Genomic DNA, 14,145 nt, shown 5'->3' with positions numbered 1-14,145 from the left:
AACATCGAGTATAAATACAAAACTTTAGAAGTTTTATTGGTTAAGGACATAACGTAACATTTTCTAGCGTTTAAGGGAAGGAGATTATATATACTCCAATTTTGAAATTTGTCGATATCATCTTGAAGTTCTAGGCAGTCTTCGAAGTTATTAATGCGTCGGAAAATCTTTAAATCATCTGCATACATCAACACGTTTGAACTCAGATTTTTGGTAATACCATTAATAAAGATTGCAAAAAGTAATGGTCCGAGAATAGAACCTTGCGGAACGCCAGAAGTAACAATAATTCGATCGGATTCAAAACCATGAAATGTCACACGCTGAGATCTACCGGACAAACACGACCTAAAAAGCTTAATTAAATCTGCAGAAAAACCGATGCTACTTAATTTGGACAGTAAAATATTATGATTAAGCTGGTCGAAGGCCTTAGAAAAGTCGGTGTACACCACATCCACCTGTCGTTTAGCATCAAAGCTATCAGATACAAATTGAGTAAAACAGCACAAGTTGGTGACTGTAGAACGGCCATTAATAAAACCATGTTGCGTGTGCGATAGACGATTGCGTACTTGAAATTGTATGAATTTATGAAGAATAGACTCGAAGACTTTGGAAAAATTACAGAGCAAAGAGATAGGACGACAATTTATAATCAATTGACTATTGCCTTTTTTAAAAATGGGCGTAATTAAAGAAAGTTTCCAGAAATTAGGAAAGGAGGAAGATTTGAGTATTAAATTAAATAGAATGGTCAAGGGCCGAGAAAATGCAGTAGCACAGTCTGATAGAAGAAAACCCGGAATGTCGTCATGACCGCACGTAGAATTAGACTTAATGTTTTTCAATGCTTCTAATACATCGGATTCATCAATAGCAGAGACAAAAACTGGAATATTGCTGAGATCTTCGTCAAGACTATTAAAATCAACATGTGCTAGATTAGAATAACTGTCACTAAAGTGTTCGGCGAAGGCGTTTACAATGTCTTGAGGATTCAACAGAGATGTGTTTAGATAGCTCATTTGAGAAGGAATCCCCGAACGTTTTTTAATATTATTGACATGAGCCCAAAACTTGCGAGGATCCGAGTTAATATTAATTTCCAAATTGTGAATATAATTGGCATACGATAGTTTAATGTCACGCTTCAATTCAGCTCGAATTCTTTTAAAATTAATCAGATCTAAGTCACTATGGGATCTTTTGTAGATGCACCAGAGCTTCCATTTGATTTTAACTTTTTTTATGTTATCAGAAGAGAACCAGAGAGGGTAAGAGTAATTGTGTAGTCGGCAAGTTTTGGGAACATAAAGATCAAGCACAGAGTTAAGTTTATCATAAAAAAGACGACAAAGAGTATTAACGTCCGTGACGGAATCCATGAAAGACCAATCAATTTGCTCAAGGTGACGATATAAGTTTGGATAATCAGCCTTACGAAAGTTCCACTTTTTCGCAGGAGAGACAGGATTACCTAACAGTTGCGTATTGGGCAAACGAAACTGACACGTAATAAGCAGCGAAGGGTGATGTGCATCCTCAGATAAAAGATGATCTACACAGCGATCGATAACACACAGAAGGTTTGTAATGACCAAATCCAAGAACCTACCATGGCTATTAGCGATATTAGAATGTTGTTTATAATCGCACAAATTCAGAAAGTTAGAAAGTGATGACAGTCTGTTGTTACCTATTGCAGAAGCTTGTAAATTATAATGATACTCTGTAATGTTAAAATCTCCAACGATTAAGACGCGTTGATTATGCAGTTCTGTAAGATTACTGATCAGGCTGAAGAACGAATTATACTCTTCTGTAGAAGTTCTAGGATTAATGTAGACAACAAAGATGAAAAGGAAAAGATGATTAAAACAACACTTAATGCCGACTACATCGATCAAACGTAAAGCATCAAAACCGCGTGCAGATAAGTCTAATTGAACTGCCGAAAATTGTTGTTTGAGTGCGATCAATACTCCTCCACCTCTGGAAAGATTGGAATTGGCAAAGTTTCTATCGGATCTAAAAACATTGTAAGCAGGAGGACAAAATTCGGAATTTCCAACACCGTCATGAAGCCACGTTTCAGAGAGACATACAAAATCAAAATTGGAAGAAGACAGAGAATTGAGAAGTGTTGTAAGTTTGGTGTTGATGCCACGGGCATTTTGATAATATATAAGTAACGAAGCCGATAGATTATTGTTAAGGGATGGAATAAAAGTAGTAACAAAGGAATTATTAGAAATATTTGATAAATCTGAGTTCGATATAGCTGGACTTACACGTAAAGATAAAACTGAAGTGTTGGATCCAAATATTAGCTGCTATTCGGCAATACCGAAAAGATCTTGCTTCAACTTAGTGATAGCCAATTCGTAAGCTCGACAATTATCGTGATCCCAAGAGGCGTGGTCAGTTTTAATATTCGCGTGTTTGCTATTTGATTTTAAGTTGCGACAGTTGACGCAGCACAAAGAAGCAGCTTTACATTCCTTCACGTTGTGATTTTCTGAACATTTAGGACAAACAATAATACTTCTACAAGAGCTCGATGAATGATTAAAGCCACAGCACTGGAAGCAACGTGGGATTTCCAAACCGCAATAAATAGAACAACTATTCAAGCCGATAAGACAGTGACCAATGTTGATAGCTTTGTTATAGGTAAGCGAGTCAACTTCTATTAAAGCCTGGAATAAGTCAGCTTTTTTTTAAGCGGAAGAAATTTTAGCAGTTTATAATCGCCAGGTTTGTCAAATAAGAAATCGTTTTGTTTGACTGCATATGACAAAACGCTGCTCTCATCAATATCGTTTGAGATGCCCGAAATTCTGATGCGAGGACGCAAGGTCTTTACTTCTTTAATATCGTAGGATGTAGATAGTTTTACGCTGGCAAGTTCTTTAAATTTACTAGCATCCTTACATCCAAGCAACACTGAACCATCTTTGAGATTTTTAACCTTGCCGATATCAATAGCAGAGTTCACCGGATTTACCTTAGACAAGATATCAGATTTAGTCTTGTTAACCGATTGATTCTTATCTTTGGGTTTAACAATCACCGTATCCTGAGAGTTTTTTTTTAATACTTCTGAATATGTGGTTAAAGTATTGCCGGCTGCAGAGAGTGTATCTGGATTAGGAACTCGGTTGAGCGCGAGAGTCAACTTGTTAACTTCAGAATGCAGCAGCGAATTTTCCGTACGTAGATTGCCCATTTCGAGCTTCAAAGCGTTTAACTCAGCAGTTAAAGGTTCAAGTGCTATCTTAAGGACATCATTGAAGAGACTTTTCAGTGAATCAGAAGTGAAACTGAGTGAAGGATTTTTATCAACATTAATATTAACATCAGATGTGGCAGATAAAGTAGATTTTGATTCGGGTTTTGAATTGCAAAAAGAACAGCACCATGCGGAGAGAGTAAGTTCTACTTTCATTTTCTCATAAATCTCTCTGGTTAAACCCGCACATCCAGCATGATAGATATACTTGCAAGTACTGCAGGATACATAATCATCGCAACGCAAAACTCCCTTTCCGCATTTCTTACACTTAGCGCCCATGATTGTAATTAAAAAGAGAAAGAAAAAGAAGTAAACAAAATTAATGATAGAAAAACTATTATAAAGAAAGGAGAGAGAGAAAAAAAACTAAATGATAGCTCGATACAGCGAAGCGAATAATATATATAAAAACACTGGACAAACCCAAACTCACCAACCCCACGAGGGGGTCAGAAATTTGTGCAATACAAAGGTCCTATGGCTTCTCACAAAAATAATAATATTCGCGCACAGATTCACTGGTATTTCGACTTAGAAACGAGAGAGACGCGAACACACACATTCGATATACCACCATACCACATATCTTGAATTGACAACAGTTTAATAAATAGAACTGAAAGGATTAAAGATCTAGGTATACTCTTTGATACTAAACTTCAGTTTATAGAGCACATTCATGAGATGGTACCTAAAAGTTTTAGAACGTACGGATTTATCTACAGAAATTTCAGAGATTTTACTTTACTTTTTTATTTTATTTTACACGAACCTTGTGTTCTCTATTCTTTTCTCTGGTGCAATCACAACTTGAATACGGAGCTTTAATTTGGTTCCCAATATATCAGATTCACATTCAACATATTGAACACGTCAAACGTGTTTTTTATAAATTTCATGCTTTCTACTTACCCAGCAAAAGGCTATGAACATTCTGCTTTACTCTCAAGATTTGACTTTTTACCTCTCCACTTAAGGAGAATTATAATAATAATAAAATTTTTAATATATCTTATAAATAATAAAATAGACTGTCCGTTACTTTTAGAACAACTCAATTTTTTAATTCCAAGGATTAATACTGGAGAAAGTAACATATTCTATTGTGAATCAAGCAGAACCAACGTATTAGTAAGATCGTCTGTTGCATTAATGTGCGAATTATTCAATGAAATTGGCGCCTATTGTGACATTTATAGTGACTGTATTCAGTTCATTACAAATTGTATTAAAAACAATTTCTGTTAAATAGGTTCATTTTTAGTTTTTTTTTTCTTTTTTAGGGTTTTTTGCTTTGTAGTCAATATTATAATTATTTTGTTATCGTTATGTATTCACTCTCACTCTATTAATCAATTATTTGTCAATATTTCCTGTAACTGGGTGTAAATACCGTAGGAAATAAAGATTTATTATTATTATTAAATGCACTTCAGTTTAGGTCACTTCTTAAAAATGTATGTGTTATTCCATGCTTCAAAAGTACGCACAGTAGGGGAAGTTGTGCAGGAGCAAATGATGAAAATTTATTAGGAATAAAAGATTTAGCACCTTCGAGTAATATCGTTTCTTCTACACACTCAGCTATTTCTCTTTCTAGTGGCTGGAATAAATACAACCAAACATTTTATGCTGTCACGCAGAATTGCTTGTATAATGTTGCGGACTACATTTTGACAAGAATTAGACGAAATTTAAAGTGTGTTAATTGTCTACAAATAATTGTTACTAAAACATTGTGTAGCCCTCACTGATTTCTTCTGTACTTCAAGATTTACCTTTGTGGATTTTAAGAACTGCATTGATATTGGTAATGACTTGAATTCAATTAAAAGAGTTTTAGTCTCATTGCAAGAGGAAATTAAAATGTTAAAAGCAATCATTTCTTCAATCAATACGTCAAACTTAAGCACTAACCCTGTTTTGGAATCAGAAAAAATCATTCAAGAAATATCGGAGCGTGAAAAAAGAAAGTCAAACATAATTATATACGGATGCAAGGAAGAAAAAGATACTTCTAACAATGAGCAGTTACAACTAGACATTGTTAAAGTGTCTAACATTCTTACTAATATGGGTCTGAATGATCTGAACATACATGTTTTAGACTGGAAAAATTTGACCCTATGGATGTAAATCGATGTCGTCCCATAAAAGTGTCCCTGGCAGCTCATGTTAATGTATTTACGGTCATTAGTAAGTTTTTAAACAACAAATCGTCTCCAATCTTTAACGGCATTTCCATTTCTCGAAACAGGACTCCTATGCAGATTGCTTTCTATAAAACCGTGAAAACCGAGTTAAATAATAGAATTTCAGGTGGTGAAAGTAATATAAAAATTAAATATACTAACGGCATCCCTACAACAATATCTACCGAGTCTTTAAACTAAATCGAGCACAACGAGGTTAGCGATCAACTTACTCTGTACTATCAAAATACACGTGGTCTACACAGTAAAACGCATGCATTTTACGTTAGTGCATGCGAGCTATTATACGACATAATTGTTGTAACTGAATCTTGGTTAAATGACTCAATTACGGATGGCGAATTGTTTCCTTCTAATTACACTGTTCTCCGATGTGAGAGAAATTTTAAATTAACTGGTAAATCTGATGGTGGAGATGTTATTGTTGCTCTGTCTAAGAAAATTACATCTGACTACCTGCACATTGATAGTATAGAAAATTTAGTGTCACAAATAGATTTTATAATTTTCAAATGTTATGTTGGTAAAACTTCATTCTTTCTGGTTGCTGCATATATCCTACCTGATACTTCTATTGACAACTATGAAATTTTTCTTGAAGCATTGGAAGCATATCTTTATGATAAACTATTTATTTTGCTTGGGGACTTCAATGCTCCTGGTTTTAGTAATTTCCATAATCCGGCGTCCTCTAAAATTCATTTTTTCCAAAATTTTTCAAATTCACTTGAAGGAACCCAGTTTAATAATATCTTAAATGCTTATGGAAACATGCTTATCCATTATTTTGTAATCTGAAACTAAACCTTGTTGTTGATCATGCTGAGTATCCAGTTGTCAGGGAAGATGCTTACCACCCTGCCCTATCAATCAATCTTAATTTAGAAACTTATGAAAAACCTAATCCTTTTCCAGTCACATATAATAACCGGTTCAATTTTTGGAAAGCTAACTTTAATATTCTTTATGGTGATCTTCTGCGTAATGATTAGTCTTTTTTGCAACAACTTATTGATCATGCGTTGGAGATGTTTTATTTTCATCTTTATGAAATATTTAAAGCTTCAGTTCCGTATTACAAACAACGTAAAATTCGGTTTCCTCCGTGGTTTACACCCGAAATTATTTACAATTTAAAACTTAAAAATAAATGTAGAAGCAAATGGCTAGCAAATGGTAATGACCAGTACGCGGGAATTTATCTCACCGCTGCAATCCCCTAATTGAAGTAAGGTGTCTTTAACGGCGAGAAGCGGGGACGCTTTGATCTGGTCCACAAGGTCGTAGCCAGTGCGTCGCTAGGAGTGTTTACAGCTAGTAAAAAAAACTACTGCTATATTACTATATTACTTCAAATAATAATACTCAATGCTCTTTTCAATTTTTCAACCACAGGACCACAGATTGATCTTGAAATGTTATATTATGTTGAAATAGTCCAAAAGAAAAACATATTTATAATCAAACTATCGCCGCGACAGCACTGGTTCTAGCGTATGAGATACAATTCCGCGCGTTGGTAATGACTCAATGCGTTATGAATTTAGGCGATTGCGAAGGATCTCAAATATCAATGGGATATAATTCTTACATGAAAAAGGTTGAAGAGTCCATAATATCTAATCCCACTGAAATATTCAACCATACGCATATGAAAAAAGGTACTACAAGGATACCTGGAAAGATGTTTGATGGTATTAAATCGTATGATTCTTCTCAAGATATTGTTGATGCTTTTGCTTCTATATTTTCTAATACTTATTTTCCTAAAATAGATGTTAGCGCACAAGATATTCCGTCAAATCGTCTTTGTGTTCAGCTACAACCAGTTACTGAAGATGAATTGCTTAAATACATGGCCCGTTTTCCTGCTAAACACACTTCTGGAGATGATCAAATACCGAGCTTCATTGTACATGATGTAAGATTTGCACTCGTAAGACCACTTTTGTATATTATTAACTTAGCCATATCATCGTCCACATTTCCTAGTTTATGGAAGAGAGCTCGAATAATTCCTGTTTATAATAAAGATGATAAGACGCAATTAAAAAACTATCGACCGATTGCCATTCTTTCAAACTTCGCAAAATTATTTGAGGAAATCATTTATACTTGAATTTTTAATGGTACTCATCGTTATATTTCAACTAATCAACATGGCTTCTTACCTCGGAGATCCACTACAACTAATTTGTTAAATGTTACACAATACATGGCTGAAGAAATGGACAAAAGAGGACAAACAGATGTTATTTATACTAATTTCAGCAGTGTCTTTGACACGGTGGACCACAATTTATTGTAAGCAAACTTAGTGCTTTCGGTCTTGTTCCTTCTCTTGTGAGGCTTATGGAATCATATCTTTCTAATAGAATTAACTATGTCTTTTACGATGGCTTTAAATCAAGTGAATACATGTCAACACCCGGAGTCCCACAAGGATCAAACCTGGCCCCCTTGCTATTTATGTTGTATATTGATGATTTCTTCTCTTACTTGCAACATCAAGGATTTTGAAGCTGTAGTAAAATTGCAGCAAAACTTAAATAAGATAGCTATGCATTGTTCACTCAATAGTTTAAAGATCAATTAGAATAAATGTTATTATGTTAGATTTACTCGTAAAATGAGGTATATTGCATCTCCTTACACTGTAAATGGTAATGCTTTGACACTTGTTGTCAACATAAAAAAATCTAGGTGTGATATTTGATGCAAACCTTACTTTTTCAGAACATATTGATACTTTAACTTCAAACTTGTCTAAAATGTTAGGTTTTATTATGCGTGCCTCGGCACATTCTAAAAATCCATTGTTATTAAAATCCTTGTATTTTGCGTTTATTGTTAGTAAAGTGGAATATGCATGTATTGTTTGGCAACCACATTACACAAACCGTCAATTACAGAGATGATTTTTGGAATTTCTTTCTTTCAAACGTGATGGAGTATATCCTTCTAGAAATATTGATTATTAGCTGTTACTAAGTAGATCAACATAAGTTTAAATCTCTAATTGAAAGAAGAAATATTTTAAACGCTAGATTTATGTGGAAATTAATTCATAACTATGTAGATTGTGTCCAGTTTCTTGCTAATATTAATTTTCATGTGCCACGTTTATTTTCGCGTTATTTATCTACATTTTGTGTACAAGCGCCTAAATCCAGTGTATTAAGGAATTCACCAGTACATTGTTGCTAACAACCTGTATTTTGATATATTTTTTGATAAAATTTAATTAATTAGGAATTAGGATAGTACTTTGGGTAGCCATATATTTATAGTAAACCTGTTTTTGTTCTAATGTTGATATTATTTTATTACATATTTATAGTGTAAAGAATGTATTTAATTTAAGTTTTCATTTTGTCCTGTTATTGGGGTTTCTCCTGTTGGGCAATAAAGGATGATTATTATTATTATTATTATTATTGTCATGAATTACACCTTAGAATGTGGATTAGAGTTGAGCAGAATAAGTCATCTGGTCTGTTCTGCAAAGAAACAATAATTTTTCAAATAACTAAATCCAAAAAGTAAGGTTAAATTTGTCGACACCACTGAAGACGGTTTTGACAAAGATTTCTTCCATTCTCGTCCTTAAATCCCCAACAACGTCTTCACTAACTTGAGCTCTCCCCCTCGGTTTTCCCTTAAAGACGCTACCAGTGTCGTTAAATCTGGTCACAATTCGCCGTATGTGCGTCTTCAAAGTTTCTTCCTCGATGACAACAGGATATTTCACCAGATAGACGTATCCATAGAGCACACCCAGTCCCCATCCTCATTTAAGACCCCATTACGGTAATAGGACATGATGATGAACGTGTTTTGCTCCAAAGAATAACCCGTCCTAACCTAAAAAAGTTGTTTGCAACACTGACCATAGCCATTCCTCTGTGTTCATTACCTGAGATTATTCCACAATGATCTGAAATTTTGATAAAACTGTTTTTTGAGACGCTTAAAGTTCGAACAAAGGAGAAGACAACAAATGAAAACAACAAGACAAAGTGTGGGAAAACGCACCAATAATACTCAGTAAAAACGGAAAAATTATTGACGTTCGACAGAATCTGATGAAGCGTTGGCCCCGAAACAGTGCAGCCACTAAGTAGCGTTAAAAATAAAAATTCCAATATTAGTGTGATCGTTCCCACAAAACTGTGAAAGGCGGCACACAATGTGGACAAAGTCATGCCTTCCTTGACTACAATATTTTATCATGAGCCCATATTTTTAATAAGTAAGAATTTAGAGCGCTTGGAAATTCAATAATATTAATCAAAACATAATTCTTGTATATTTAGGTGCCATGTTCGGTTATTTTGGGGCACTAATGCTGTTTGTGGTAAACAGAATCAAGTTCGGATCACGATACTGTAAACGCTAAACGGATTAATTCGATAGGTTTCTAGAAACATTTCGTAACTTTAACTTTATAATGTTTTATGTAAATTGTTAATAGTTTGTACCTATCATTTTCGGAGGAAGACCTTTCTATTTGCAAGGGATAATTACAACAACTTGCTGTCTAAACCAGAGTATGTTCGTTTTGTCGTTTTCGTGTAGTTAGATTGGTAAATAGATTAAGATGCAATTTTCAGTGTGTTTGTTACATTTTTAGTAACAAAGGGAAAAATTGTGATGATAAATGTAAGTTCAAACAATTTAAAGATTCGTTTCCTGTTTTATGTAAGTATCGGATTATTCAGTTTAGTATTCGCACCCACTTAAAAGTGAATTAATAACACAAAAATGACTTATGGCACACCAAATGAAACGATTTGGAAATACAATCCTTACTCTAATACACAAAAATTAAAAAAATCAAGTTCTTCTAGAAGTTATCATCAACTTTTTTTTTTTAATCAAATGACATAGGATCTCTTGATTTGAGACCTCGCGATGACCATTTCACAACGTTGTATACTATCCTCAAACATATTTGGCGTTTATGACTTCACACCAATATGACTCCCATTATAATTCAATAGGCCGTCACAACCGGATGTCTTAAACCCGCTTACCGATACCTACCTGAAAAGACCTTTTCTGGTAAAAGCACAGGGCAGGACTGAGTTTTGCATTTACCGACAACTGCGCCTTTCGAGTTTTTTATTTTAAGTAAAAACAAAGTAACTTTGTACTCAATCATTTTTTATTACAGCAAATTAGTTAGAATTTTGACATACAAAACTATTTACTTATTAACTACTACTGCTTAATTATTGATCGAAATAGTCACTGTCATCATCACTCGACTCTTCTAAATTAACAATTAACGGTTTTATCAACCGTGCCCTGTACTGGTCTTTTCCTGAATTTATTCTTCAAGAAGGCACTGTGTTTTGTAGTTTCTGCTACAAACCGCATTTCTATTTACAAATATATGTTTTCGGATCATCGGCAAAATTTTTTGCTATAATATTTCGAAAAGTATTTAAAAATAAATTGCTACAAAAATACTAATTAAATGGTCTATTATTATTATTAATTTTTATTTATTTGTCACTATTTAGTGTAAGACAATAATTTTCAAAAATTTTATTTATGTATGTATTTTTTATTAAAAAAATTAAGCTTGATAAACCTGTTTTTATAATTTGTAAATAAATTTAGTTGTGTTATTACACTTCTTTTTGAATTTTTGGAGGATATGCAACTGCATATCTCTGCATATATTAATAAAGTTACAGCATATTTGCATAAATTTCATGCATATTACATGATAATATTTCTCAAAATTTTGCTGCATACTTTTCGCTCTCTAGTCATGTATTATTTTTAATATAACAGCAATATGAATGTACCCTCTGGATTTGAAACAAAGAACGGTGACATCGTCAAAATTATTTGATTTATCAAAAAACTTAGTGGACCAGTTTTCTATGATTGCGATCGTACTTATTCATGATTTTATGTTTTTTGCTTTCAGTATCTTAATAATATTTTCAAATGTACAGAATAATGATTAAATAATTAAGGTACGGAAGAAACGTTACAAACAAAATTACTCTTAGTCCGGTCCTTCGCGTATCGGCCGTCCCTGGCACGTGGCATGGTTTACATTTACTAAGCTTTATGAAGGGTCGGCTGTAAAGTACTTTAAACGTCAAAGCCATAAACGCCTTATAGGTTTGAGGAAACTATATCTACTTCTTTCGATGTAGAACTGTAATACTGTTATCTAAAAGATTGCCATTTATATTCGTGTCAGTATACTAAAACTTCTTGTTTATAAATTTTTACACAAAATTTTTATCTGGATAAATTTTGTACATTACCAAAACAACTTATCTAAAAATACTAACCTGTGTTCGTAAGTCGCGTCACACCAGACACACCCATGTCCAGAAAGCTACGACATGCGCAAACCTAATACCCATTAATCAGCCTGCTGGTCACTTGATGAGCCAATCGCCCAAAACATAGATCAAACACACTTAAACAAATAACGCTACCATTTTAATCAAATCGATGAGCTTGCCATTAGAACAAACTTGTCAATTATTTTTTCATCAAATCGGAAATCGACCCACACTTTTATTTAATCCACACAAACGCCAGTGTGGTATTTGGTGTAAATATTTAAGTTTTACTTTTGGACTGGATTTTCATTGCGTATCGTCGACGTCCATTCCGTTTTTAGTTTTCCATGAAATTTTAACCCGGAAAATTGTCTATGTTTGGCTACGATATCCCGTGCTAACCGTAAAACGAGCAACATAATAAACACGTCCCATTCTTGATTGCACCTCAGTCGAAGTCTAAAGCTTGTTTATAGGACGCCACACTTGTATTTTGTATTCTGGTCCGTCTGCGAGGTAGTCATTCAGAATTAAAAAATTTAACTATTGTCGACAGACAACAGAGAAATATTGCAGTAGTTCAAGATTTCTGACGAATTTAAGAGTAGTAGTGTAACAACATAACCAAAAGTTAAACCATCGGTTTCCATGACAACTAGACGTATATCTTTATTTAGATAATTTTTATTATTTACAGCTAAAACTAAAGCAACACATAAATACAGGGTGTTCATTTTATCTCTTCACCCCTGAATATTTCTGCATAAGCAACCTATTTTACGCTTCATAAACAATTTTGATTAATTTTTATTTTTAAATAATATTGAATGCATAGATAGCAATGATCAGAACCGAAATTAATGCAAATTATTTCTGTCAGCCTAACATTTTCAATTTTCGTTTACTTTAAATGTTTTCGAATTCCGAAAAAACAAACATGCTATTAATATTCGGAAAGTTTGACAAAAATGTTGATGCTTCTGTTCGTCAATATCCCAATAGAAGCACGCGTTTAGAAAACTTGAAAAAAGTTTAGGAGAATTTGGGCCATTAAAAAAAATAAAGTTAGAAATCGAACTGTAACAACGCCGGGTAATGAAGCTGCTCTAATTGAAATTGTAGCAGAAAATCCCCACGTGCGCAAAGACAGATTGCAAGACAAATGGAGATTAGTTTGGGTTCGGTTTTCAACATCTTAAAGGCAAACCGATTTCATCCAGACCATGTGACAATTGTCCAACATTTAACAGAACGCGATTTTATCGGACGGTTATTGTTTTGCGAATTCGTGAGGGCTCAATTACGAGACAATTAAGATTTTTTATTTAACGTTTTGTTTACGGATGAAGTCACATTTACCAATAACGGCTAAAATAAAATCCCCATTGGTATCAAGCAAAGGACTTCCAAGAAGCTTTCAAAGTTAATGCTTGGTGTGGAATGGTTGGTAACCACGTCATTGGTCCACATTTTTTTGAAGGAAATTTAAACGGACCTATATATCTAAATTCTTTAAAGAATATTTTACCTGAGCTGTTGGAAAACGTAGAGGTAGACATACGAAGAATAATTTGGTTTAAAAATGATGGCGCTCCCGCTCATTATCAGAGAGACGTTAGGAACTATTTACACACAGCGTTCGGACCAAGACTTATTGCTAGGAAAGAAGAGTACCCTTGGCCTGCACGGAACCCTGATCTAACGCCATTAGATTTTTTTCTTAGGTGGTAGGTGAAAAATGACGTTTATACTGTCCCAATCGAAAATGAAAACCACTTACGTAAAAGGATAATAACGTCATGCAGATCTGGGTATAACTCCCGAGATGTTAGAGTTCGTAGAAATTTTGAACGTAGGATACGACTTTGTAAATATAGTGGAGACAGGCATTTTGAACATTTATTATAAATTCGTTTTTGTTGTAATCTGATCCATTAATAAATTGAGTGTTAATTTTTTCAATTTGGTTATTATTTGGAAGTGACATCTTTGTATTTTTTTTTGTGATTGCTATGATTGCTTATTAAAAAAAAATAAATTGGATGAAGTCGTCTCTGAGGTGTATAATATGTTGCCTATGCAAAAACTGTCAGGCGTGAACAGATAAAATAAATACCCTGTACATAAGTATTTTATAAGTTTAAGTTTAAGTTTATTGTGACACAAATACTTCTACAGTACATAGGTCTAGTCAAAATTGGGAACACAAATATTCATCAATGCTATAATACGCTCTACTGCTTAAATGGCTACGAACCTTTTTCTTAAATAAGTTAAGTCACAATCCTTTATCACTTTTCTGACTTTATTGTAGCAA

The 14,145-nt window shown here is 33.7% G+C and overlaps 1 protein-coding gene across 1 annotated transcript; it reads left to right on the top strand.

Moving 5' to 3' along the window:
* The first annotated feature begins 7,033 nt into the window (after positions 1-7,033).
* On the top strand, positions 7,034-7,630 carry LOC135125706 (uncharacterized). The gene has a single exon (XM_064051363.1). It carries the CDS (start codon positions 7,034-7,036, stop codon positions 7,628-7,630), a length of 597 nt encoding a protein of 198 aa, XP_063907433.1.
* Positions 7,631-14,145: the final 6,515 nt, after the last annotated feature.

Source organism: Zophobas morio, unplaced genomic scaffold, assembly GCF_036711695.1.
Source record: "Zophobas morio isolate AGI-343-1 ecotype UQ-CSIRO unplaced genomic scaffold, CSIRO_AGI_Zmor_V1 ptg000009l, whole genome shotgun sequence".
Lineage (NCBI taxonomy): Eukaryota > Metazoa > Arthropoda > Insecta > Coleoptera > Tenebrionidae > Zophobas > Zophobas morio.
Note: the sequence above shows the minus strand (reverse complement) of the source record. Positions and strands in the feature narration are given on the sequence as shown.